Below are 23350 nucleotides of genomic sequence, written 5' to 3' on the forward strand. Positions count from 1 at the left end.
AGGTTTGTAGCTGGTTTTTAAACCTTAGCTAATGTTAACCACAGATGACAGTGAATGCAAACTGTGACTAAGGGCAAAGGGTGATATATAGGTTTTAAACCAGTGGGTGGTTGCTGGACTGCAGTAGCCATCATCCCCAATAGCTGGCCATGCTGGCTGGGGGAGAGGGAAGTTGGGACTGGGTCCAGCAACACAGGCTCCCCACAGCTGTTTAAAGTAATAAATAAGTTCCAAAAGCACTTACCTCCTTTGGTGGCCGGGTGCCACCCTCAAGCACCAGGACAGAGTGGCCCATTGGTGTTCAGATCCAAGACTACAGGGAAGAGACTGTTGGAACCATCAAGGGACAAATATTTCCACCTGCCTTGGACCTTATAAGGAGCAGCTGCTGCTTGGCAGCCATTACTAGAGGGGGGGGGAGGGAGTGCTGGACCTATCAAGGACAACCTTTTCCACCTGCATTGCTGCACCCAACCCCACTTGGGATCTTTATGAGGTACAGCTGCTGTTTAAATACTGTATTTACTTTTGTCCTCTCTTAACATTTTTATGGGGCGTGCTCTTTGTCCTTTTGGCAGGAACATGGCTGTATTGGGTTTTTACTTTGGAAATGTCATGACCTTGTTGGGAATGTTTCTTACTTGTATGGTTTGCATTGGCATTATTTTTGTACAGTATTTGCATTTATTTGTTTTTTGTTTGTCAGCCACCTCGGGGCCTTTTTGGGGTCCAAAGGTGGCATACAAATAAAAGACTACAGACTTACTGATGCCTATAAGAGATGGGGTGTGGCTGGCAACCTCCCCGGCCTTTCAGACATGCTCAAGGCCCTCACAGAAGGGAAGACAATGGCAAGGATGTTGCTTTGAACTGCAACTCCCACCAGCCCCAGCACCATATAGGCATGCTGGCTGGGGCTGATGGGAGCTGTAGTTCAAAACTTCTGGAGGGCAGCAGGTTGGTGAAGACTATCTTGCACAGTCTCACTGGGTTTCTTCCCCTGCCTGCCCCGTGAGCTCCACCTGTCTTCAAAAGACAAACCCCAGACCATGCTTCCAGACCTGTGTGATCTGTTATGGGTCCTGTGGAGATGTCATGGAGGGGATGGGCAGATCATGAGGAAGGTGGAGGGGGGCAGATCAGAGAGGTGGAACTAAATGACCTGGGAGAGTGTTTTAGGGAGGTGAAATGGGGCCCAATAAATATCTGAGCTGGAGAAGGGGACCAGTGATCAAGCGTCAGGAACTGGGGAGAGAGAGGCAGGCTCAAGTGTCAAGAGAGGTGTCCCAACCCTGTGGCATTGGACCCCTCAAGCAGGCCACTCATAGGAGGCCTCAACTACTGCCAGCTCCCCCATCACTCCTGTTGGTAAGGAGCCTCCTCCATGGGAAGCGCCTGAGAGTAAGCAGGATACTGAGCTGGCACCTCCTGTCACCAAGGAAACAGAAACATTGGTGCTGTTGTGAACAAACCTCACAGGCCCAGCCCACTCCCAGAAGTGTCCACTTGCTGACCCAGAGAAGAGATGCCTGTCGCTTATTATTTTATTGTATTTATAGCTCACCTTTACCCACCAAGGAGCTCAATATGGCGTCCATGGTTCTGTCCCCACCTCATTTAATCCCACAGCAACCCTATGAGGTAAATTACCCTCTATGTCACCAAGTGAACTTCATGGCTAAGAGGGGTGTTGAACTGTGGTGTCCCAGGTAAGAGTCTGCCCCATTCTTCCAAAGGAAGAGCTTGTTGGTCAACTGCTTTGAGGGTTGTTGTTGTTTTTATTTTTTAAAAAAACAACCATCAAGAGCTGTATACTTTTTATGAAATAAAGAACATCTTGGCTCCTGCTTAGCCATGCAACCCCCCTGCTGTGCCCTTAACTGTTGCCTATCCATTACTTGGTTTTATGCATTAAAGGGTTTGGCAGGAAAGAAACCTGAGCATGAGTTCATCGGCTGGTGACAAGGGCCAGGACGTTGTCTCTCAACTGCACAGCAATGAGATGAAGGATGGGCTGGTTCTCCTGGGTGTCTCGTCAAGGGCTCTCTAGCATGTTTTCTGCTCATAGGTGCTGAGATTTCCCTGCGACCCTTCATAAGAACTGTTTTGGCAACTGGTAGGGCAGAAGGCAGGGAGCCAAAGACAGGCAGAGCCAACTCATTCAGGCTTTGTCTCCACCCTTCTCCTCTTTGCTGAGTTCTACAAGGGCAACATTGAGACTAAGAATGGGGAGGTAGGACCGGGAGTGCCACTGCCTGGACTCGTTGAAAGCAAGAAGGTAGGAAAGGGAAGGCTGGCTGACTTGCAGGCTGGTGGGGCAGGGCCCTGTTAGGACTAAGAGGCCAGTCTTAGATGAGCCACGCTGGATCAGAGCAAGGACTCATCTAGGCCAGCACCTGTTTCCTGCTGGAGCCCTGCAAACACAACATGAAGACAACAGCAGGGTTAACTTGACAGGGCTTAACTCCAGAACCTGTTTCATTTGGGAAAATGTGAAGTAATAGCCGAGGGTGCGCCAAAGCGCACACAGAGTGCCTTCTCTTTGTTGCTGAGTAATCCTAGCTGGTGCTCCCAAACGGTCGGGAGAAGAAGAAACGTTGGCTGGGTGTGGCTTACAGGACAGCTTGAGCTGCCACTCTCCTAGTATATGTTTTTCTTTTTTAAAAAAATAATCAGATAAGATAAGGAACATGAGATCCCAGCTGCTTTCAAATGTCACTGGCCACCTGGAAGTGGCTGTTTCTAAGCCTGCCGGAGGACTTCCTTCCACGGGAGCCTGTTGTTTTCAAAAGCACTTAATGCTATTAATCTGGAACAAGCAGGTACAAACTATGCCTCTGCCTGATGCTTTTGTATCCACAGCGAAATATATCAGAGACGCGGCGCCAGAGTTCCATTTTCAAGCCCGTCATATTTCCTCCCGGCACCCGCTTGCAAAATATGCGCCGCTGTAAATTTCCTGACAAAATTCTTTTTGAGGTTATTTCCTTACGCCCCCCCCTCCCTAAATTAAGCCATACTAATTATTTTCAGCTGGCTTTATCTCTCCTTCGCAACACTCAGGGAGGGTGCGGGCGGTGAGCATTTAAAGCCGCCATAAACAAAAGAGTGGTTTGGAAAATAATTCTATCAATTAATCAAATTAATCCTGCAGTTTGAGTTACAAGCCCCAAGTGGCAGGATTCTAGCCTGCGGTTATGAGCTATCTCTCGTTGACAGTGTTTAAATGTTATGATTGCAACAGTAATTAAAGAATATAATATACCCGTCGCTTTGCGGCGGCCTCCGTGCCTTTGGAACTCAGCGAGACTCACACAGAGGTCATCTTGAGGACAAAGGCAGACTGACCAGGAGGGTCCTGGACAAGCTTTTCTCTACCAAGTGCTGGTATTATTGTTGTTGTTGTTGTTGTTGTTGTTACTTTCTGAATTCCACTAATGCAACAGAATGCTCCTGTTGCTAAACCTGACAAGCTGAGAGAGTGGCTCATGATGCAACACAGCCCCCTTGAGAATACAGGGGAGTGGACAGTCACCAAGGGAAGCCAAAGCTGCTCCTCTCTTCTCTGTACAGGGGATTGCTCACGGACAGAATTAGGGCACATGTGATTAATTGTGTTGCATTTGGGATGCTGGGAAGCAGATTTGGGGATATTTTAAGTACAGCATTTCAGGGATAGGAAGAGATGTGTGAAGGGTGGAGTTAGGAAACAGGAGTCAGGGTGATGTCCATCAGGGAGCCAAGCAGCCAAGGATTAAGACTCGCATAGCAAAGCCCAGACAATCAGTGTTCAGAAATGCTGGGGTATGTTGTAGAAGCACAAATAAACTGTGGGCCAAGCATGCTGGAGAACATTAGCAGTGCAAGTGGGAGTGAGGGCTGGTTATTGTACCATGCTGCCCTTCCTCTTAGGGCTCAGAGTGACATGTTAGCACCACAACTTTCCATTGTCTCTGAAAATGGAAGATCTGCTCTTGGGTAACCGAGGTGTCATCTGAAAGTCATCTGAAAACCTTTTCTATTATTTGACAATGGCATCACAACATCCCAAGTCATGTGCTGGCTGCTCTTTGTTAACAGAAGAACACTAAGCCAGAATCATAGAACTGTAGAGTTGGAAGAGACCCCATGGGTCATCTAGTCCAACCCCCGTAACGCAATTTCAGTTGTTACGTGGTAGTCCAGTCCTGCCTACCAGGGAACCACCTTCCCACACTCACTGCATCCCCAAAGGACGAGAAATGAATAGAAGGCAGACTGTCTGAAAAATGCCACACAGACCGGTGAGCTTCTGTGAAAATATTGGACTATATTTGAGAAGATAAATCCGGGCCCCGTTTTACAGTACCACAGCATTATGTTCATCTCATACTTTATTCAACAATATTAAAAGAGGCAGAGGCGCTCAAACAGCACCTTTACAACATCTTTTTTATTATTTAAAAAATGGCATCTTCTGTACTTTTCTCTGTTCTCTGACAAATATCAAAATAAAAACTTTTAACATAATGCATTGCACCTGACGTATAATTAACCTACTTTTTTTTTTACACAAAGAACTGTAAAGGTACATATTAACAGGATAAAGCCATTTAATTCCTTTAAAAAAATGAAACACATATAGTTTGCAAGACACACGCAAAGTACTCTGAGAGCGTGCCCCCCTTAACCCCTTCAGTGCATTGTCTCCTCCTCTTTCTCAAACATGGAGGTCCCTATTAACAGCTGATTATCCTCCAAGTCGCCTTTTGCACCTGAGATTCAAGCCTCAAGATGTAACCTTTGCTGCATACACTGCAGAGTATTAGCGTCGCAGGAGGAGCATTGTCAGAACACCATCCTGCACTCTCCGTGTTAGGTTTAGACAGGCAACTGTTTACTTCTTTCACAAGTTTCTCCCTCTTTCTTGACTCGTGTGTGTGTGTGTTCCTGTCTGTATTCACATTATGAAAATAAAAATAGCACCAGTTTAACTGCATAGTGTAAAGCCCATACCAAGTCTAGCAACTACCTCAATACAGTAAGAGTTTGTTGGTTTGTTTTTAATATAAAAATGATACCTTACAGGTTCTTGAGACACAGTACTGCAGGGGAGTGGGGAAGATGTAAGTTGGCAGTTTTCTCACTGGAAAATATTAATAATTAAAAACAATAATAAAAAAACTATGTCACAAATCTTCAAGGTGCAGTTTAGCTAGGTTAGAGGGGAAGGCGTGTACATTTCTCTTTGCAAAAATAAAAAATATAACCCTCTTTTAGCAACATCTACAGTGGTCTAATAAAGGCAGTAACTTTCCAAATGCTGCATGGCAGTTCTTAATGCCACGTTCTTGGAAATGTCTGTCTGTCAAAACTGTGGCCTGCTTCCTTCTTAATTTAATTTTTTTAAATTGTTATTTCTTAGGCTGGCTCCCAATTAAATGAAATCGTTCGGGATTATTTGTGCAAAATCTTTGGGAGGAGGAAAAAAATGCTTTCTACAGTGTGCTGCACCTTATGAATAAGACGTCTCTGGAATGAAGTTCATCTCTTCAAGTACTTTGTACAAAGATAACAGAGACACAGTCTGAAAAGGGGCTGGGATTTGCAAGTATCCTTATAACCTCAGCACTTCTCCAATAAAGCATTTCCTCTTGACGCTTCACTCTGCCCAAAGCGATTACAGTTTTAGTTCATGAACATCATCAGCAACATCAAAGTTCTAGCATTTGCATGATAAATCAGGTGAATTAAAGTAGATTAGCAAGACACAAAGCAAAACTATTTCAGAGGCTGCAGTGCAAGTTCATTTAAGCTAGACAGAGAAATCACGCTACACAAACGAATTTAATGCTTTGATAATTTCTCTCCCCCCCCCTGCAAACCCCAATGAAAGCAGCGAAGGATCACCATAAGTCACTTTCATAAATTACTCAGAAGTATCTCTTCTTAAAGGAATTTTAAAGCTACTTAATTTCTGCCCAAACAGTTGGCTTAGGAGATTGTTCTGGGATTCAGCTGTCCTGTAATTGTGAGAGTCGGGCAGCTTAGCACCTTGGACAGCTCTGTGCCGGCTCAAAGAGCCTGGCAGGGAGGCAGAGGGGTCTTTGGCTAAAAGGGGGTGGTGGAAGGCCTTGCCGGCCAAGAGGTCCTTCTTGCGTTTCAGGTCTCCATTGGCGTGGCGGATCTCCGCCTTCTTCTGAAAGCATTGGTCAAGCACCATCTTTTTGAGCTGGCCGCCAGCCATGGACACCTTGAGCGTAGGGCTCAGTTTGTTGCAGTGAGGGTCCCTCCTCCGGGGCGAAAGAGCAAAAGCATCACTGTTGGGCCAATCAGCCCTTTTGAACCCTCCAGCGGCGTCGCTCCTCCCAGCATCCGGCGTCCGGGCTTTTTTCTTCTTGTTGCCATCCCCCTCAATGTTCTCACGGGAGGCTGAGCTTCCTTTGTGAGTGGATTTGTGTTCTTTCCGCTTTTTGGGGTGAAGCTTGGTCAGCCCATTAGCAATGGGTCTCTCTGGGCATTTGCTCAGGTCAGGGTGGCTGTGCTTTGCCTGGGCACTTCCCACCTCGCTCCGGAGGTGGCCGCTCACAGGCTTGACGGGGTTGCTTCCCATCTCTTTGATGCCAACACTGGTGCCGTTGTCTCTGGAATAAGCAGCACCCATCTCTGGGAGGGCCTTGTCTTTTAAGGGTGGTGGCTTCTGAGCCTCTTCTGCACTGCCCAGGGAGCAATGGACACTGGGTTCGTTCTCGGCATAGGTCTGCCCACCTGTGACCTTCTTTGAAGGCATCTCTTTGGCAGACCGGTTGAGGGCAAGTGAGGAGGTCTTGTCCTTCAGCAGGAACATGTGGAAGGTTGCTTCAGGTAAGTGCATCTTGGTCGCACTTTCCTGAGGAGCTGTATCACTTAGATCAGGATTGCCGCTCCACTCTGTTTTGGGAGTCCCCTTGCATTCTGTCGCCCCCAGATTTGCAGCAGAAAGGTCAGGCATCTTGCTCACGGGTTCTTCTTGGAAATGTGGGCTGTCCCAGGTTCCCATGGCATGTTCACCTTTGCCGTTAGAGGTGACTTTTTCTGGGGCCACTGTCTCTTTGCTGTGCTTCTCAGAGAAATGAATTGGAGGCAGCTTTTGTGTTGGTGGTGCTGTTTGCTTATGTGTTAAGCTGGCCAGATCAATACTAACTGCATCAGGAGAGTCTATGGAAGGAGGTGGATTGTCGCCGAGGGAGTCTCCTTTCACCAGCTGTCTTGCAGAAAGTGCAGTGGTGGGCTTGAGTTCTGGGCCACCTGATTCATCCTGGGGCAAAACTGGAAGAGGTGGAGGCAGACAATCACACCGGGTTTTTGCAATTTCACCCAGGAGACTGGAGTAGCGGCCCACCAGGTCTTCTGTTTTTACGGAGGTCTGGGGTCGAGCTGTTGTGGCCACATTGGCTGCTGTGGATAGAGGCTCATTTGGAGACAGCAGAGGTTCACTCCCTAGTTGGGGGACACAGGTGCAATCTGCCTGCACAGGTAAGCCTGGTGCAAGCAAGGTGTTGCGATGGACCAACTTTTTCTTTTTGGCTGCTGGTATGTCTTCCCGCAGGTGTCCTTCCTCTTTTACTTTCTTATCCCCATCCTTGGCCGAGACTCCTGGCCGCATCACTCCTCGGAATCGGAAGGTCTTGCTGCTCCCCACCAGGTGCTTCTCCATGTGCCGGTCATACTGCTCCTTTTTGGAGAAGGTGTAGTTGCAGGTGCTGCAGATGAAAGACTTCTTGATGACATGCATGACATCCGCACAGAGCTCACAGGCATAGAGCGTGGTGTGCTTGATGTCTGCTTCCTCAGCCGTTCCATGCTCTTGGCTGAGGTGGTTCCGAAGCTCTTTGGTTTCCTGGTAAAACATTGGGCATTTGTGGCACAGGTAGATCTTCTGCAAGCTGTGCACCACCAGGTGGCGCTGGAGCTTGAAGGGCTTGGGGAACTGCTTCCCACAGTGATGGCAATCTCGAGAGGGATCTTTGCATTCTGGGTGCATGGGAGCCAACTTTGGAGCCCCTTCGGCTTTAGGGGCAGGGTCGGGAGATGGGGCTGTTGCTTTGGGAGAGGCAACAGTTGGCTTGGTTCTTAGTGGGACCTCCAAGGTGTCCTTGTTGACAGTCACTTCTTGCCCTCCTTGGGGCTCCTTGGGACTTTTGCTCTCTTTGCAAGCAGGTGCTTTGCTGCCAGGCTCAGCATGCTTAGCTGATTTGTTGGGTTTCCGGCATATGATAGAGTTCAGGAAATGCGTGACAGCATCATCTTCATCACTGAAGCAGCTGGGCAACCCACCCAGGACAGATTTCTGAGCCTGGCCTTTCCGGGCAAACTGAGTGGCATGCTCTCGTAGGTGCTCATTGTACATCCAGACGTCAGATATTTCCTTCAGGCACATCCCACAGGCCCACAAGCCGGCTTTGTTCTTGGCATGCTTCTCCTTCAAATGGTCCCTTAGCTGCTCCCGGGAGCTGAACTTCCTCTGGACACACATGTAGCATGTTGGTGGGGGAGAAGGGTTGTGAGTGAGCTTGTGGAAGTCCAGCTCCCCTAAAGTGAGGAACCACTGGAAACACACCTTGCACTTGTATTGCTTGTCTTTAGCCTTGAGATTCAAGTCGCTACGGGTTTTCCCCTGTTTTCCTTCTCCTAGCTTATTTTTGATGGGTCTGCCTTGCTGGGCTGGTGATGGTGGCTTGAACCCTGAGGTGCATTCATCATCAGTGTGGCTGAGATGATCTTCCCCAATGCTGTAGAAGCACACATCTCTCATCTCAAACTTTGTGTTCAACATATCCATATCAATTGTATGAAACTCAGACAAGCCAGGATTTTCATTCATCCTAGTGTCATAGGATTCTTCTTCCAGGTCAGGAGGTTCTGGACTGAGAGCCATTGATGATTGCCCATTTGTCAGTTCCACGGATGGGCTGAGCAATGTTTTGTCAACAGAAATGCCTTCCGTCTTCTTCTCAAGACTACCCCAACTACTCAAGCTTGGAAGATCCTCTGTTGGACTCCTTATTGTGCCATCGCTCTTCAAATCAGTAATGTCTTCCCTTTGCCTGGCATCGTCTGGCTGCAGAACCTTTTTGGTAGATCCGGAATTGATATCACTTACTATTGCTTTGCTGCCATGACACATGTTGAGAGTCAGAGCGTCATCAATGGAGATGGTGTCGTACTCACAAGGGTCCTCCCTGGTGACACAGAAAGAGCTGGTTTCTCCTAGATCTGAAGCCATCCTGGTTGTAAAGAGACCCGCCATGCCTTCTGGCCTGGGGTTCACTTCTATGACAGGTTTGGGCTTCTTGGTCCGCTTTCCATATACCCGCCTGCACTTCCGATGGGCAAACCGGTCATTCCTGGGGAAAAGTTGTGAAAACGTGGAGTCATCATCAAACAAACTCTGCAGGTCTGGACCCATGGCATCCCCCTCATCCCCCTGAGATTCATTCCTCATCTGAAGCTCTTCCATCCTCAAAGGCTTGGACTCTGTGGGATAAGGGACACCACTGGAAGCTTTTTCTGATATGATTTCAGGGAAGTCCTCTTCAACTGCTCCAGCATGGCAGGACTGCTGGAGGCTGTTGGGACTTGGTGTATACATTGATGGCCTCTTTTGATTTCTACAGCACATCTCTTTGGGTGGATTCTCTTCAGATGACTCTGGTTTTTCCATGCTGATATCCTCACCTGGTTCTTCACAGACATTGCTCAACCTTTCCTCAACTTGTTTTGGGTACCTGCTCATCCACTTCTCTGGCAAGTGTCCTTTCAACCCTGGATCCACCAATTGCTCATTACAGCTCCCTACATCCTGAAGAAGCTCTTGCCCAGCAATCTCTTGGGTTGATGATGTCTTTTCACCAACTTCTTCCAAGTCCTTGACTATTGGAGGGTGAAGTGGCAATGGTGACTGTGCCCTTGCCTGTTCTTGGAGACCAGGTGATGGAGTGCTGCTCTCCAGTTCTTTAGAGACAGTGGTCAGAAGGAGGTTGACAGTGCAGGGAATCATTGTGGAGCGAAGCTCAGGGATCTCACTCTCTAGATGAGAAGATTCGATGGTTTCATTGGGAAATACTTTGGCTTTTCTTGCCTTTTCCTTCAATTTCTTCCTGGCAAAACTGCCCAACCCACCAGCACCAGCCTCTTTGTCTTTCCCTCCTGTGTCTGGCCCTGGTTTAGAGCCAGGTGCTGAGTTGCCCAATCTCTCTGCCTCTGTCCTTAGCGACGTCGTTTTCATGTCTTCATTTGGAACATCTGTACTTTGGAGTTCCTGGGTTACATCAAATGAAATCACACTTAGGTCACCGAGCACCTTACTAACAACTTCTTGGATCTCTGGACTGGGCTCTTTCCTTTGGCTCCTGCAGGATTTGGGAAATGGTTGGCTAACGCCTGCTTTTGACAGGTGTGAGCTGCTTGCTCTCTCTTTGATGGAAGCCCTGCTGTTTCTCCGAGAGAGTTGCTTGCTTGCCGTGAATGCCTTTTCCAGTGGAGCACAGTCCAGGCCTGGCAATGGAGTGGTCTCCTTTTTCTCCTGATGTTTCACAGTTTTGTGCCTCATCAACCCAGTTTTGGTTCTAAAACGAACTGTGCAAATATCACAGGTGACTTGCAGTCCTTTCCCCTTCTTTTCTTTTGCTTGCTTGGTCTTGAAATCATCTTTCAGACTTTCATCATTGCCTTCCTCTTGTTCTGTGTAGCTAATGTACCCTTTCACACTCTCAGAGCCTTCATTCTTCAAACTGTCGCCTCTGCTGTCCATGTCTTGTGAAGCCTTCTTGATCCCAGTCTCTGTGGTCTCTGGAAATTGGCCAGCACTAAGGTGAACCTCACTGGCATTAGCTGTTCCTGCAAGGTCAGCAGTGGCCATCTCTTGATCATTAAGGATCTTTGGTTGAGCTTGATCTTTGCTGCCTTTCTGGAGGCAAATCTGAGCCTCCTTTGGCCCCTGAGGCTTTGACATTAACTCCCTGTTTTGATTCGTCTTTGTATTTGTAAGCTGAGCAGAATCTGTCTCTGATGCAGGCTGGTCAAGCGTGATGTTTTGCAAGGATGCTGACTGAGAACAGGTAATCACATCCGTCACAGAGCACATGCCACTGTCTTCATGACCTGGATGCTTGGATAGTTCTTCAGGAATATCATTATTTTTAGAAGGTAGCAGGCTGGGAGATGTGCAGCTGTTGGCTTGTAATTTCAAGGGTATTTGTATCTCTACAGGAGGAGCTGCCAGGTCGCTAGAGCACAGGGAAGAGGCAGGTGGTGTACGGACAACCTTTTCAGGTTCTGCCAAGGTGCTGGTGACATCTTCTTCAATGTGCTGTTGACTACTATTGATCATATCTGACAGCAAAGGAGAGGTGGCGCCACAAGGGAGCATGCTGGGTAGAAATTGTGGTGCTTCTGTCCATTCTTGGTGCTCCGAATAATCCTGCATGGGATTCCCAACAACAGTCTTCTCAGCACTAGGGGAGCACCTGCACACAAGGGGAATCTGCTGCACCCCAGCAGCAGTCGGACTCTCTTCAGATGGTGGTACTCCAAAGTCAGAGAGTGTTACGCTGCCTGTGTCACTTTTCAGCACTTCTTTCTGACTAGCCAAGCTGACTTCCAGAGACAAAGCTTCTGCACAGTGGCTGGCTTGCTCCTCCAAGTTCTGGCCTTCTTCTGAAACTGGGCTGGTTCCCAAGCAGAAAGCTCTCCCGTGCAAGGAGTAATCATCCTGATGTTGATTTTCAGGTGAGTTGCTGGGAGCCAAGGTCACATGACATTGCAACTGTCCCACCTGATCACCCCTCCTTTCCATCTGGTGGACTTCTGCAGCACACAACACTTGATCCTCACAGCAGGCTTCGCCCCAAGGTGTGCAGTGAGCCACAAGTCCCTTGAGCGTGGCTGGCAAAGCACAGCCTGGTGTTTCATTTTCAAATGATTCAGAGTTTAAGGGGGATTTTTTGTGGCTCCTAAATGCCAGGGTTGCATTCTGCTGATCTTCTACCACCTCTCCTGTACCTTGACAGCCTTGTGTTCTCTCTTCCCTTAGCATTGAGGTCACCATTGAGCCGCTGAGTGGTGAGAGGTGTCTGTGCTCTGGGGAAATGCCACCTGCACACAGTTTAATGTCACCCACCACCTCAAAACAGTCATCTTTTAGGTGCTGCTCCTGCTCCTTCTCCTCTGCAATGGGATTGTGTCTTTCAGGGCTCTGAAGGGCTGATTGCTCTGTAGTGCAGGGAGCCCTTTCACCAAGATATTCTGCCTGTTTGCCTGGTTCAAAAAATAGTTCAGTTGAATCAGATGCCTTGGTCCTGTTCTCAGATTCGTCTCCCAGGGAGCTCTTCCTTTCATTCACTGTGGGACTTTCAGCCACCTCCTCACTTGCAACAGGGCCCATAGATGCCTCTTCCTGTTCAGACTGAATGTCAACACTTGCAGGCAAGTGGGAGGTGGGCTGCAGGGCTGGGAAGCATGGCATCAGCAAGTCCTCCTCGTTGCTTTTGGCCGTCCTGGCCACAAACAACTGCAGCTGCTGCAATGGGTTGCCTGCCTTCTCCTGGGGAGCGGACACATCTTCTACCTCCCCATTCATCTCCTTCGAAAATGGCAATGTGTCAAAAACCAGCATTTTCCCATCTCCAGCTTTATTGTGTAGGGCTGGAGAGTGGCAAACAGTCTGTCGGGACTTATCCAGAAGGGCAGATCCATCCTCATCCCTTGGGAAGAGTGTGATGCTCTCCAGCATTTCTGGGTCCTTGATGCTTTGGGCACTAGAGGGCAAGTTGTCATCAAGCTCTGGACCACCAACATCTTGTAGTCCAAAATCTGGCTTCAAACACAGAACTTGCTGCCCATACGTTTCCAACTCAGCAGCACCATCAAAAGTTTTTTCCTTTGGTAGCAGTTCTGCAAACACCTCCCCTCGCAGAGGCAAAGGCTCATGCACATTTAGCTCAGCTGCCTCCAGAGTTTTAGGGAACAATTGATCAGGGCTTTGTATCAAATGCTCTGTGAAGCTTGGAACTCGCAAATCGTCAGAGATGCCTGAAGAGCATGGATCTGGCATGATTCTGGCAGGGGCAGCCTGCATTTCACTGAAGTCATCTTCCTCAGAGATTTCAATACCCTTCAGGTTGTCATGAAGCTTGTCTTGGTCCTCTTTGGAGTTAAAAGGACCTCCCAAAATCAGATCAGTGGCAGATGGTGTGTGCATGGTGGAGTGTATTGGGCTGAATGGCACCGGACATGGCCAAGGGTCCCTGTGGCTTCTGTACTTGCTTTCTAAAGTTGCAAGGAGACTTTTCTCATTCCCTGAGTTTTCACAGACACAGGCTTTTGTAGAAAGGAGGCTTGCTTTCTCAAACTCGGCTTCTGTTAGGAACAGCCCTTTCCCATTGCTTTCCTGGTCGAGGGTTAAGAGTGAAAACTGGTGGGTGGCTTCCTTCTTATCTGTGCTGGTAGGTTGTCTGGGAGCTTGGTGTTCATCGGATACTTCCATGTTCAGTTTGTTTGCTTGCAGCTGGCTTTCCAACTCAGTGACTAACCTTTTGATCTCGAGCTCGTCATCTGAGATAGTGCTCATGAAAGCCATACTGTAATCAGCCATCCTTTCGGCTAAAGGGATTTGGTTGATCTCGCCAGGGTACCTTTTAGCGGCTGTTTTTTCAACAGGGAGGCTGTGAAACTGGGCAATGTCTTCTGGCAAAACTGGGGATGTCCCCTCCATCAGATTCCAGTCTTTCTCTTGTGGGAATGGAGAATACTGCTGGTCAAAGGGGGTGGTTTTGCTGAGCTGATGATGGCCAGCACACTCAAAGGCCACGTAATTGTCCTTGCTTGATACCACACCATCATATAAGGTGGCATCAAACTCGGCCACAGGCAGCTCCCCGAATACCGATGAAGAATCAAAGCTAAGAGGTGAGGGGACTTTGCTTTGTTCATGATTATCACCTTCGTAGGGCGTGATCTCAGGGTGCTTCTGTTTGAATGATCTGAGGTCAATGCCCCCCTGGCACAGGAACACATTGTTGCTGTGTGATGGCTCCACATCTGCAACATCCGAGAAAAGGCCCGATGACTCAAAGCTGTTAGATAACCCTTTGCAGTCATAAAATGCACCAGCAGCATCAACGAGCGCAGCGGCTCCTTTCCTGGCTATCCCTATGTCCATGGAATTGTCTCGGAAACAGCTGATTGGAGCCACAATCAATGGTTTCTTTGAACACTTGAGGTCTACTTGTTCATAGCTGTTGCTCTTGTCACTGGGGATGTCATGGCTGCCATCAGAGGATGGGCCACTGAGCTCATCCAGGTGGTATTTCAAGGCCTCTCCATTGTAGGCAGCAAACTGGGGCCAGCACTGATTCCTTTCCAGGGAACATTGCTCGGCGTCTTTCGGTGCAGCCAGGGGCTTATCATCATTGTGCCTTGATCCCCCGTGGGACTGTTCTGCATCCTCAGTGCCAAAGAGCCGAGTGGGGTTCTGGTTAAGAAGGCCACTGCTGTGATAGCTCTTCCCCTTGGCCCGGAGCAAACCTTCGTCTCCATTTGTGCAAGGGACTGGGGACATGCTGGGGCTCTGATGCACCTGGAAACCTGCTGCCTGAACTGGGGGTGAGTTGACACTGCCTTGCTCACTGGACAACTCAGAGGTCATTCTTTGGCTTCTTCCTCCTACCACTTCTTTCTCAGGAATGTCCGGCTGCTCTCGTGGATGTGGTGCGGCGTGCAGCAATCTCTTCCTCTCTTCGCTTTCCTTCTCAGTGTCAGAATCGGCCCTCTCAGTGCTTTGAGGGCTGTTGCTCATCTCACTGGACAGGCTGGTGCTCTGGCAGCTGCTGGTGGAAGAGCGGCTGCACCTGCGCCACACTCTGCCCGTGCATTCGTTTTTACTTCCAGGCTCTTTGCTGGCAGCCCTTTGGGGCTCCTCTCTGCCCCTCCTCTGACCGTACCTCCACGCCGGCTCCTTGTCCTTCTCCCTCCCTGCTCTCCCTTGGCGCCTCCGACTGAGGCTGCTCCTCAGCCTCCCGTTGAACCGTTGCCCCGCCTTCCTCCTGCAGTGCCGCTTGGCGTATTCCACGCGCTCATCATCCGATTCTGAGATGTATTCGTACTCGCCAAACTTGCTGTCCTTGGCTTCGGGGAGCATCCGCTCAGCAAGCAAGGAGAGCGGCACGGCTTTGCCGCCCTTGCTGTGCAGCTTGTGCAGCTTGTTCTTCTGCTGGACAATCTTGTGGATGAGCTCCTTGCTCCAGGTGCCGCTCCGCAGCTTGCGCTTCTTGGCATCCTTTGCAGAGAGCAGGCTGTTCCCTGGAGAAGGAGGGCGGTTCAGGCTCTTGGTCTGCTTCAGCTCTGACATGGTTTTGGCCTCCTGCCTTTGAGGCATAAAGGGGCTCCTGCAGTTTTTCCTTCTGACCTTTGTTTGGGCACTTGCATCAGCGTTGGCCTCACCATACATTGCCAGGTCACTAGCCTTGTTCTGAGTGGACTCTCTGCTGCTCTGTGTTCCAAGCCTTTCCTCTCCCTGGTCTGGAAACCAGCTCGCCACTCTCTCTTTATGCCCATTTTGCTTCCCGGGTGGTTTTCTTTTTGCCAAGTCCATGCCGGGATGATCATCATAGCAGCTCAACATTTTCACATTCTCCTCCATCCCTGGGTGCTGCTTCGTTTTCTTCCCCGAAGGAACACTCTCTTTTGCTTTGTAAGTGGTCCCACCATTGGTGACCTTCACAGAGGCCAATTCTTCATCAGCAAACACATCGATGAAGCTGCTGTCAATTTCAGGGTTATCTGACTGGTACCCAAGTCCGTTCAGAGCTTCCGTGATCAAACTGTCGAGCTTGGCGTCGTCTATCTCCAAGTCAGAAGCGCTAAGCGGCATGGGGTTTGGGGCAAGGCCGTTAAGCTGACTCGCCTTCAGAGGGTCCTCCTTGGATTCCCCTTTGCTCTCTCCATCTGCAAAATCAACAGGAGGCAGCAGGAGGCCCAGGCCAGCTTGCGGATGCTTTGTGGACTCAGGAGGCACCTGATGTTGCCTCCGGATCTCCGCCCCCCGGGAAGAGCCTTTTGATGGGCCCTGGAGAGCTGCGTGAGAACTGCAGAACTGACGGTGGTCCAGGAAAGAGGAGAGAGTGCTGAAGTTCTGGTCACATTGCTTGCAGGTCAAGAAGACATCCAGCTGGTCGAGGCTGGTGCTGCTCAGTGTGCTTGCCAGGAAGTGATGCGAGGAATAAGGCGGTGGAGGCAGCTCAGCCTCAAAGCCCTCCAGACACCCTTTGGAGGCATCCTCTTCTGGCTTGTGGACGTGGCTGTCCACAGGGACGCCTCTGTAGAGGAGTTCATCCTTTGAGGCACCTTGGGAGAGATGAAAGCCCTTGAGAGAGTCTGCTGCCTGGTAGTGGATTGCGGTTGAGCTCAGTGAGTCGGAGGCATGGAAAGGCTCACTGAGATCCTTTGGGTGGCACTGGTGGTGAAAGAAGGGCGACGTGGTCAGCACAGTGCCATCTTCAAAACTGTGGCTGTTTGGGCTGCTTGACGTGGGCGAGAGGGATGAGCAGGTGCTGCTGCTGCTGGCCGGGTGGGGAGCAGGCGATGGGAGAGGAGAATCGGCTGGGGAGGCAGTCAAGGCTGATGGTGGCAACACCAAAGCTGGGTTGGAAGAGAGACGAGAGGAAGTTAGCGGCAGTGCTTGGCTCACGCTGAAGAAGAGGGGCTTGCCCCTGGAAACGCACATGCCAGGAAGTTCCGCGTCCTTTGCCCCGTCAAAGCCAAAAGCGTTGGCCGGAGTGCAGTTCTTTGATCCTGGATCATGCTGCTGCCTGACGACTCCCTCCCCAGTCAGCAGGGCTTTACTTGGATAGCTGGGAGTGGAGTTCTTCTGAACCTTGCTGCTGCTGTCCCAGTCTGATGCCCCAAGAGGGAAAGGTGGCTTCTGGCTGGCCAGCTTCCTTGATAGCTCAATTCGGTCTTGGTCGGGCATTGCGGAGGTGAGGCGCAGCTGCTGCCAGGCCTTCTTTATGTGCTGCCTCTGTTCTGCCCCTGGGTGGCACCCAAACGAGAGCTGGTTCCCAGCAGGGCTTGGGTACACGGTTGAGCTTTGTTCCATGGGAGGGTAAGCCTTCTTGCCTGCCTCCCAAGACTGCAAGAGCCGGGGTTGGGCCTGCCCAGTAGTGGGAAGGCTCTTCTCGAAAGGCACTGAGCCCAGGCTGGCAGCACTGGCCGTGGGGTCGCCATAAGGCTTGTTCTGAAAGTGCACTTGGGGTAGAGAGACCTGTGGCATGTTCCTTCGCAGAGCACCACCGAGATCCAGTATCCTTTGACTAGCTACGTTGTCTGTCAACAAGGACTGCCTCTTCCCGATCGGCTTTGGCAAACTAGAGATTTGTAAACTGGGTGGGAAAACGCCTTGGTTTTCTTGGAAAGTGCTTGAAGTTTGGTCGATAGCACCAGAAGGAGAGATAGCACCATTGTGGTCAGTGGAATGTTCATTCCTTCCTTTGTAGCAAGGCAAATGCCCTTGAGTCTGTGATGGGAGGAAGGGAGCCTGCTGGGGAGCCAACCCGTACATCCTGCCCTCCGGGCCAATGTGGTCGTAGGAGCCACCGGCGAGAGCTTCCTCTTTCCATTCCCTGGAGGAAGGATGGAAGGCAAAAGCACCATGAGAAGCCTGACTGGCAGCCAGTGACACATCAATGTAATCTTGAGCATGAATGTCGCCTTGGAAAGGGTCCGCAGCAGAGCTGTGCAAAGTCTGGAAGGGGTACTGGAACGACAAGGGCCCCACACAGTGTGCGCTAGGTTTGCTGCTCTCGGGGAACAAGGGGCAAGCTTTGGGGGCAGAGAGTCCATTGTTAGCACCTGGGAGGCTTTTCTCTGGCAAAGGCCATGAGCTATTCCCATTACCCTGGAACTCCACATAATGCAGCTGCCCGTTGGTGCCAGAGTTTTCATGAGGAACACCGGCTGGCAGCTGAAGCTTTGCGCCATGGGCTGGGCGCGCGGTTGGTGTCGGGGAGGTAAAGTTGCTGGAGATATGGCTTGAGGGGGCCTCAGGAAAACACCGTGCGAAACTGAGGTCTTCCTGCTGCAGTTCTACCTCTCTCTCAGGGATGCTGGGGACGTGGAACCTGTAGCTCCCCGAGATGGGTCCCCGGCCCACTTCGACCTTCTTGGGCGGGGTGACCTTCTGCTGGGGATAAGCAATACCAATGGTGGGGTTTGGTCTGGCATTGCTGATAGTAAGTCTATAGAGCTGCTGGTGGCCACGCTCTCCTTTTCCGGACCGCTTGTTCTTATCCCTCGCTCTGCTCTTTCCAGGGGGAGACTGGGGGCTTCCTTTGACAGAACCCCAAGGGCCATCGCTAAGGAACTTGGGCCTGTTGTGGAGGGACTTGAAGTCTATCTTGCCTGCTTGCTGAGGCCGGATCACAGCTTCCCTTTGATTGTGCGGCTCCTTATCCTTGACACCAGTGAAGCTGGACCCATTCTCAGTCCCAGTGTGGAGACATGACTCTGAGCCTTCCTGGAGCTGACCATCAAATTCGCCCACGTCTTTCTTGCCAAATTGCTCAAAGCCAGTATCTTTGTCTTGGGCGCTGGGCTCAGTATCGTTGGTGGCATAAGCATGCTGTGTCTCTCCCATCATGGTATTAAGGACCAGGCCTAAAAGGAACTGGTTTCCTTCAGCCCCTCAGCACGGGAGTCCTCCATGGCAACCATCATCCCTTCTTCTCCAGCAGCTGTGAGGCACCTCAACCTCTCGGACAGCTCCCAGTTCCATCCTGGCTATGGGGCAGGACTTGCATATGAGACCTGTTGGGGGTTCATCTCAGGATTCCACATGGGACCTGCAAGAGAGAAAAGCCTCATGAGATTCAGAAGCTCTGCAGTCTCATATTACAATGCTCAAATATTTAAACGTTTACAATATTTGGTGACAAAACCCAAGGACTAAGGCTGCTTCTCCCTGATAGGAGAATGTAAGCAAAAACATATCAAACTGAAACTTTGCTTGAGATTGGAAGGAGTTGATTCCAGGAATCAGCAGGGTGCTTTGAGGGAAGAGTTGGCCACGTCAGGAAATGGACAGAGTCCCCTGTCACTTACTGCCTACTGGGGTTAGCACTGGCCCCATCCTGGGTGAGAACCAGGGAACTGTGTTACCCAAGAGGCAGAAAAAGCACAAGCTCAGGGCACCAGCAAATGAGAATTTTTTGAAATAATCTGACAATTGGTTTTGGGTTTTTTTAAGCATCACAGGAAAAATCTGAACTTTCTAAGACTTCCTTAGCCTCCACATTCTTTCCCTATTTTTCTGTTCTATTTTATTACTTATCCCCACCTAAACCAGGAGTGGGGTGTCCTACTAACATAGGCGGAAAGAATGCCAGGAAATCAGATTCTGTCAGGTGCTGCACATGAACTATATGCATGCACATTTCAGCATACATGTATCATTTGTGTCATTTTGGGGGGAAATTATTTTATAATTTACTATTGTTTGCAGTTTCAATTACTTATGGGGGGGGGAGTGCCATAATATTTTCAGCGCTTAGGGCCTCTCCATCCAGCCCAGGTGCGAACAGTAGGAAGGACCAAGCTTTTTAGTGCAAAAGTACCTTTGAGAAACCCAAGCTGTTTACAGGCCTTACGGGGGGGGGGGGGAGTCCACACTCCTGACAGACATATCCAGCTGCGACAATCAGCCCCCCACTCCCACCCCCACCAGCATCCCTCCAGCACTTCAAAGGTTATTATAAGTAATTTACCTCTGGCTAAAACCTGCTGAGGGTGGCATTTTTATTGCCTTAAAACGATATTTCTCTTAGCAGGAGCAGATGACAGAAGTGCCCCGCCTATGGCTTATAGTCAGGAGAAAGCTCTACCTTTGATTTCTTAAGCTGGGCTCTCTGGATTTCTCCCTTCACCCCCACCCCACCCCCCAGATTCTCTCCTGGCACCGATCATCGTTTCATGTCCAGAAACAGCTGCTCTGCCCTTTTCTTCTGCTTGATTGCTGGCAGCTGAATGGCAGCACAGCCTCCATTGGTGCAAGGCCTTGCGCAGAAGGTGACTTGACTTGCATGCAAAAGTGAAGGACACTTGCAGAGCCCGGCAGCACCTACATGGGGCCAAAGGGGGTCTTCTCTAGTCCAATGGGGTGCCTGTAAGCAGCACATGAGCAGCAAGGGTCTCTTAGTCTGTGATGTTATGACTGTGGGATTGGCTCAAATACATGTGCCAGTCTTGGGCACTGGGCACCCATGTACGGAAAGATGGGCAGGCCCCCATATGCAAAAATCTAAACATGGGGCCTCAGAGGGGCACATAATATGTTTTATTGCCTGTTGACTTTTTTTGGGGGGGGGAGACAATTTCTGAGATAGCATGGAAGATATTTCAGGTCATTTGGGGCGTCCCCAAAAGCATCCTCTTTTCCAGGATTGGCCAACATAGTAACCTCCAGATGATGGATGACAGCTGTTGAAAGGCCAGCTGAGTTACACAAGGGAAGCCACAACCACCTGGATGTTCGATGCTCAAAGGAGGGTCCCATAGTGACAGACATGATTTTAATGCAAAAGGTTCCAGGTTCAATCTCTGGTTGAAACCATCCAGCAGGAGGAGATGTGAAAGACTTCCTTCTGACCTTAAAGAGCTGCTTCTGGTCAGAGCAGACCAGTGGTTTACTCTGGGGTGCCTTGAACAATGGTCAGGGGTGCCGAGGGCAACATTGGCCTCTGTCCCTCTTCCCTCCTTCCTCAGATGCCCTCTTGCATCTCTGGCTCTGGCTTGCATGGCTGTTTATTGCAGTGGCCCTGGCTACAAGCTCCCCAGGTGAATGGTGCCTCCAGGGCTGGCCAGGGGAAGCTTCTCAGACACCTGCAGGGCATTGTGAGGAGGCACCTCTCTTTGGGGTGGGGGGTGGGGCAGCTCAGAGACCAGGGGGGCAGCTGTGGCTGCCCAGAGGACTCCTGAGGAGAGGAGGCTAAGGGAACACTCCACAAGGAAGGGTGTTTGAAGAAAGGTGAGCCCCACAGGTTGTCACAGAAATAATGTAGTTGGTCAAAGGAGCCGTGGACTAAAAAAGGTTGAAAACCTCTGGAGTAGACCAAAAGATGTACGGATCCAATGGCCTGATTCAGCAGCTTCCTGTGCTCATATGTCACATCTAACTATGCACTTAAAGCTCTTACACCAGAGTCATGTTTTCCTCCAAAATATCCTTGGAATGGCAGCTAGTTCTGGGTTGTAAGAGCCCTCAGCACCCGTAACAAGCTAGGGTTCCCAGGATACTTTCGGGGATGCCATAACTGTTGAAGTGGCATATGAGTGCATGGAATGGATGGCATGGATTTGACCACAGGCACGTGCATTTACATCATGCAGCCAGCTGAGGGCTTTTGTCTGAGCGAAGCAGTCCTGCCCACTGCATCAAAAGGCCTGCTTTTTGAGATATTGTATAAGTAACCCCTCTCAAATGTATTTATTCTCTTTTGCTAAAGACTCCTGTTATCAATCTTGTGAGAGTCTCTGGCTTAGTCTCCTGATTGGCCCAGCAATAGCACAAAGCAGGAGGTATTCAAAAATGTGTAGGCACTGTACGGTGAAATCTCAGAAGCCAAAGAGATTGCCAAGTAAGATTTCTGGACGTCAGTGGGTTGGGTCTGCCCACACTCTTTCAGCTTAACTTTGCAATCTTAAGGACTAGCACCTTAAAACAAGAAATAAATAAGGATGTTCAGGATGCTAAATTTTGCAGCCAAAATTGCACTGTGAGGTCACATGTTGTGATGATGGTAAAATATATGCAACTTGAAGCCACAGTTATTTGGAAAGTACTTCATGCTTCCTCTTAGCAAGGGTACCACAGTTGGAGGGGAAAGGCTGCAGCTCAGTGGTACAGCATCTGCCTTTCATGCAGAAGGCTCCAGGTTCAGTCCATGGCATTTTCAGGTGGGACTGTCAATGTCCCCAGCCTGAAACCCTAGAGAGCTGCTGCCAATCAGTATAACTAGTGCTGACCTAGATAGAGCAATGGTCCAACTCAGTAAGAGAACTTCCTATGGACATTTGCAGTGGGTGTCAACTGCTTCATTTGCCCTTACTACAGGCTCAGCATTTGAGTGGGAGTAATTTGGTGCTAATTCCTCAGCTGACATAAACTTTAAGTGTAAAGCAAAGGTGCCAAAGCAGCTTAGATTGGTTATTTCCAAGTGTATTCTCCGGAAAGTTGGATTTTCTTTCAGCTCTCATTTTGAAGCTTGGGGGGGGGGGCATATGTGGGGCTGTCAAAATCTCCAGCTAGGCAACTGGGCTGATGGACAAGTACTTCACCAAGAGATCTAACCTCGGCCACTTTCCTTCCTGCTGCTTCCACTCCCAGCTTGGGAACCGAAATGTTGCAGAAGGGGTTGCCTGAGGTCACTGGCCACTGCCTCTTTGATCTGCCCATTTTATCAGCCCTGTCCATCAACCAGGACAGAGTCTGATGCAGCCTTGACAGCCTTTACAGCCTTTTTTTTTTTTTTAAAAAAAAAACCCTCTCCACAGTTTCACACTTGGCTAAGCAAAATAAATCCCAGCCCGATGGAGGTAGCTGAGAGGGTCCTATTGCTCTCCCTCTCTGCCAGCCAACAATGTGCCACTTATATGCTGTTTGGAGCCACGACGGGCAAGCCTGTTTACTGCTGCTGAAATTTGCAAAGATACCTTGCCAAGATAAAACAACCAATAAAACCAAAGCTAGTTACATTATCACAGTTGGGTTCACTCAGCCACATAAAGAAGGCCTTTTGGAAGGATTTTTTTTTTAAGCCTTCTCATGGGGATTCAATAAAACTTGCAACATTTGCATTGCTGGGGCCTAGGCTGACGGCTGCATTATTGCAGGCAGCCAGAAGACATAAATGCTTGGCTTCCAACTCAAGCAGTTGATTCCATGAACGGGTAAGTGGAGGGTATGTGGAAGAGAAACACAGGGAAAGATGGCAACATAGGGAAGGATCTGAGTGACGATGCATGCTCCTGGCTGCCTCACCGCAAAAAGGATGTTGTAGAGTTGGAAAAGGGGATGGAGCGACTCCTCTACAAAGGAAGGCTGCAGCATTTGGGACTTTTTAGTTTAGAGAAAAGGCGAGTGAGATGATGGAACTGCATAAAATTATCCATGGCATGCGGAAAGTGGATAGAGAAAACTTTTTCTCCTTCTCCCATAACACTAGAACTCTGGGGCACCCAATGAAGCTGAATGTTGGAAGACTCCCAACAGACAGAAGAAAGTGCTTCTTCACACAGCACTTAGCTAAACAATGAAACTTAGTCCCACAGGAGGCAGTGATGG

General features: G+C 49.7%; 1 protein-coding gene across 10 annotated transcripts in view; it reads right to left on the bottom strand.

The window, feature by feature from the left end:
• Nucleotides 1-4355: 4355 nt before the first annotated feature.
• ZNF469 (zinc finger protein 469) overlaps nt 4356-23350 on the bottom strand; it is a 270776-nt gene continuing 251781 nt past the window's right edge. For all 10 annotated transcript variants that reach the window (XM_081920130.1, XM_081920134.1, XM_081920126.1 and 7 more), the window contains one exon: nt 4356-18854. In XM_081920130.1, the coding sequence (XP_081776256.1) occupies nt 5909-18652 (12744 nt within the window). In that variant the 5' untranslated portion in view covers nt 18653-18854 and the 3' untranslated portion in view covers nt 4356-5908. The remainder of the gene's footprint in view (nt 18855-23350) is intronic.

The sequence above is a fragment of the Podarcis melisellensis genome (assembly GCF_964234715.1).
Source record: "Podarcis melisellensis genome assembly, chromosome: 8".
NCBI classification, from domain to species: domain Eukaryota; kingdom Metazoa; phylum Chordata; class Lepidosauria; order Squamata; family Lacertidae; genus Podarcis; species Podarcis melisellensis.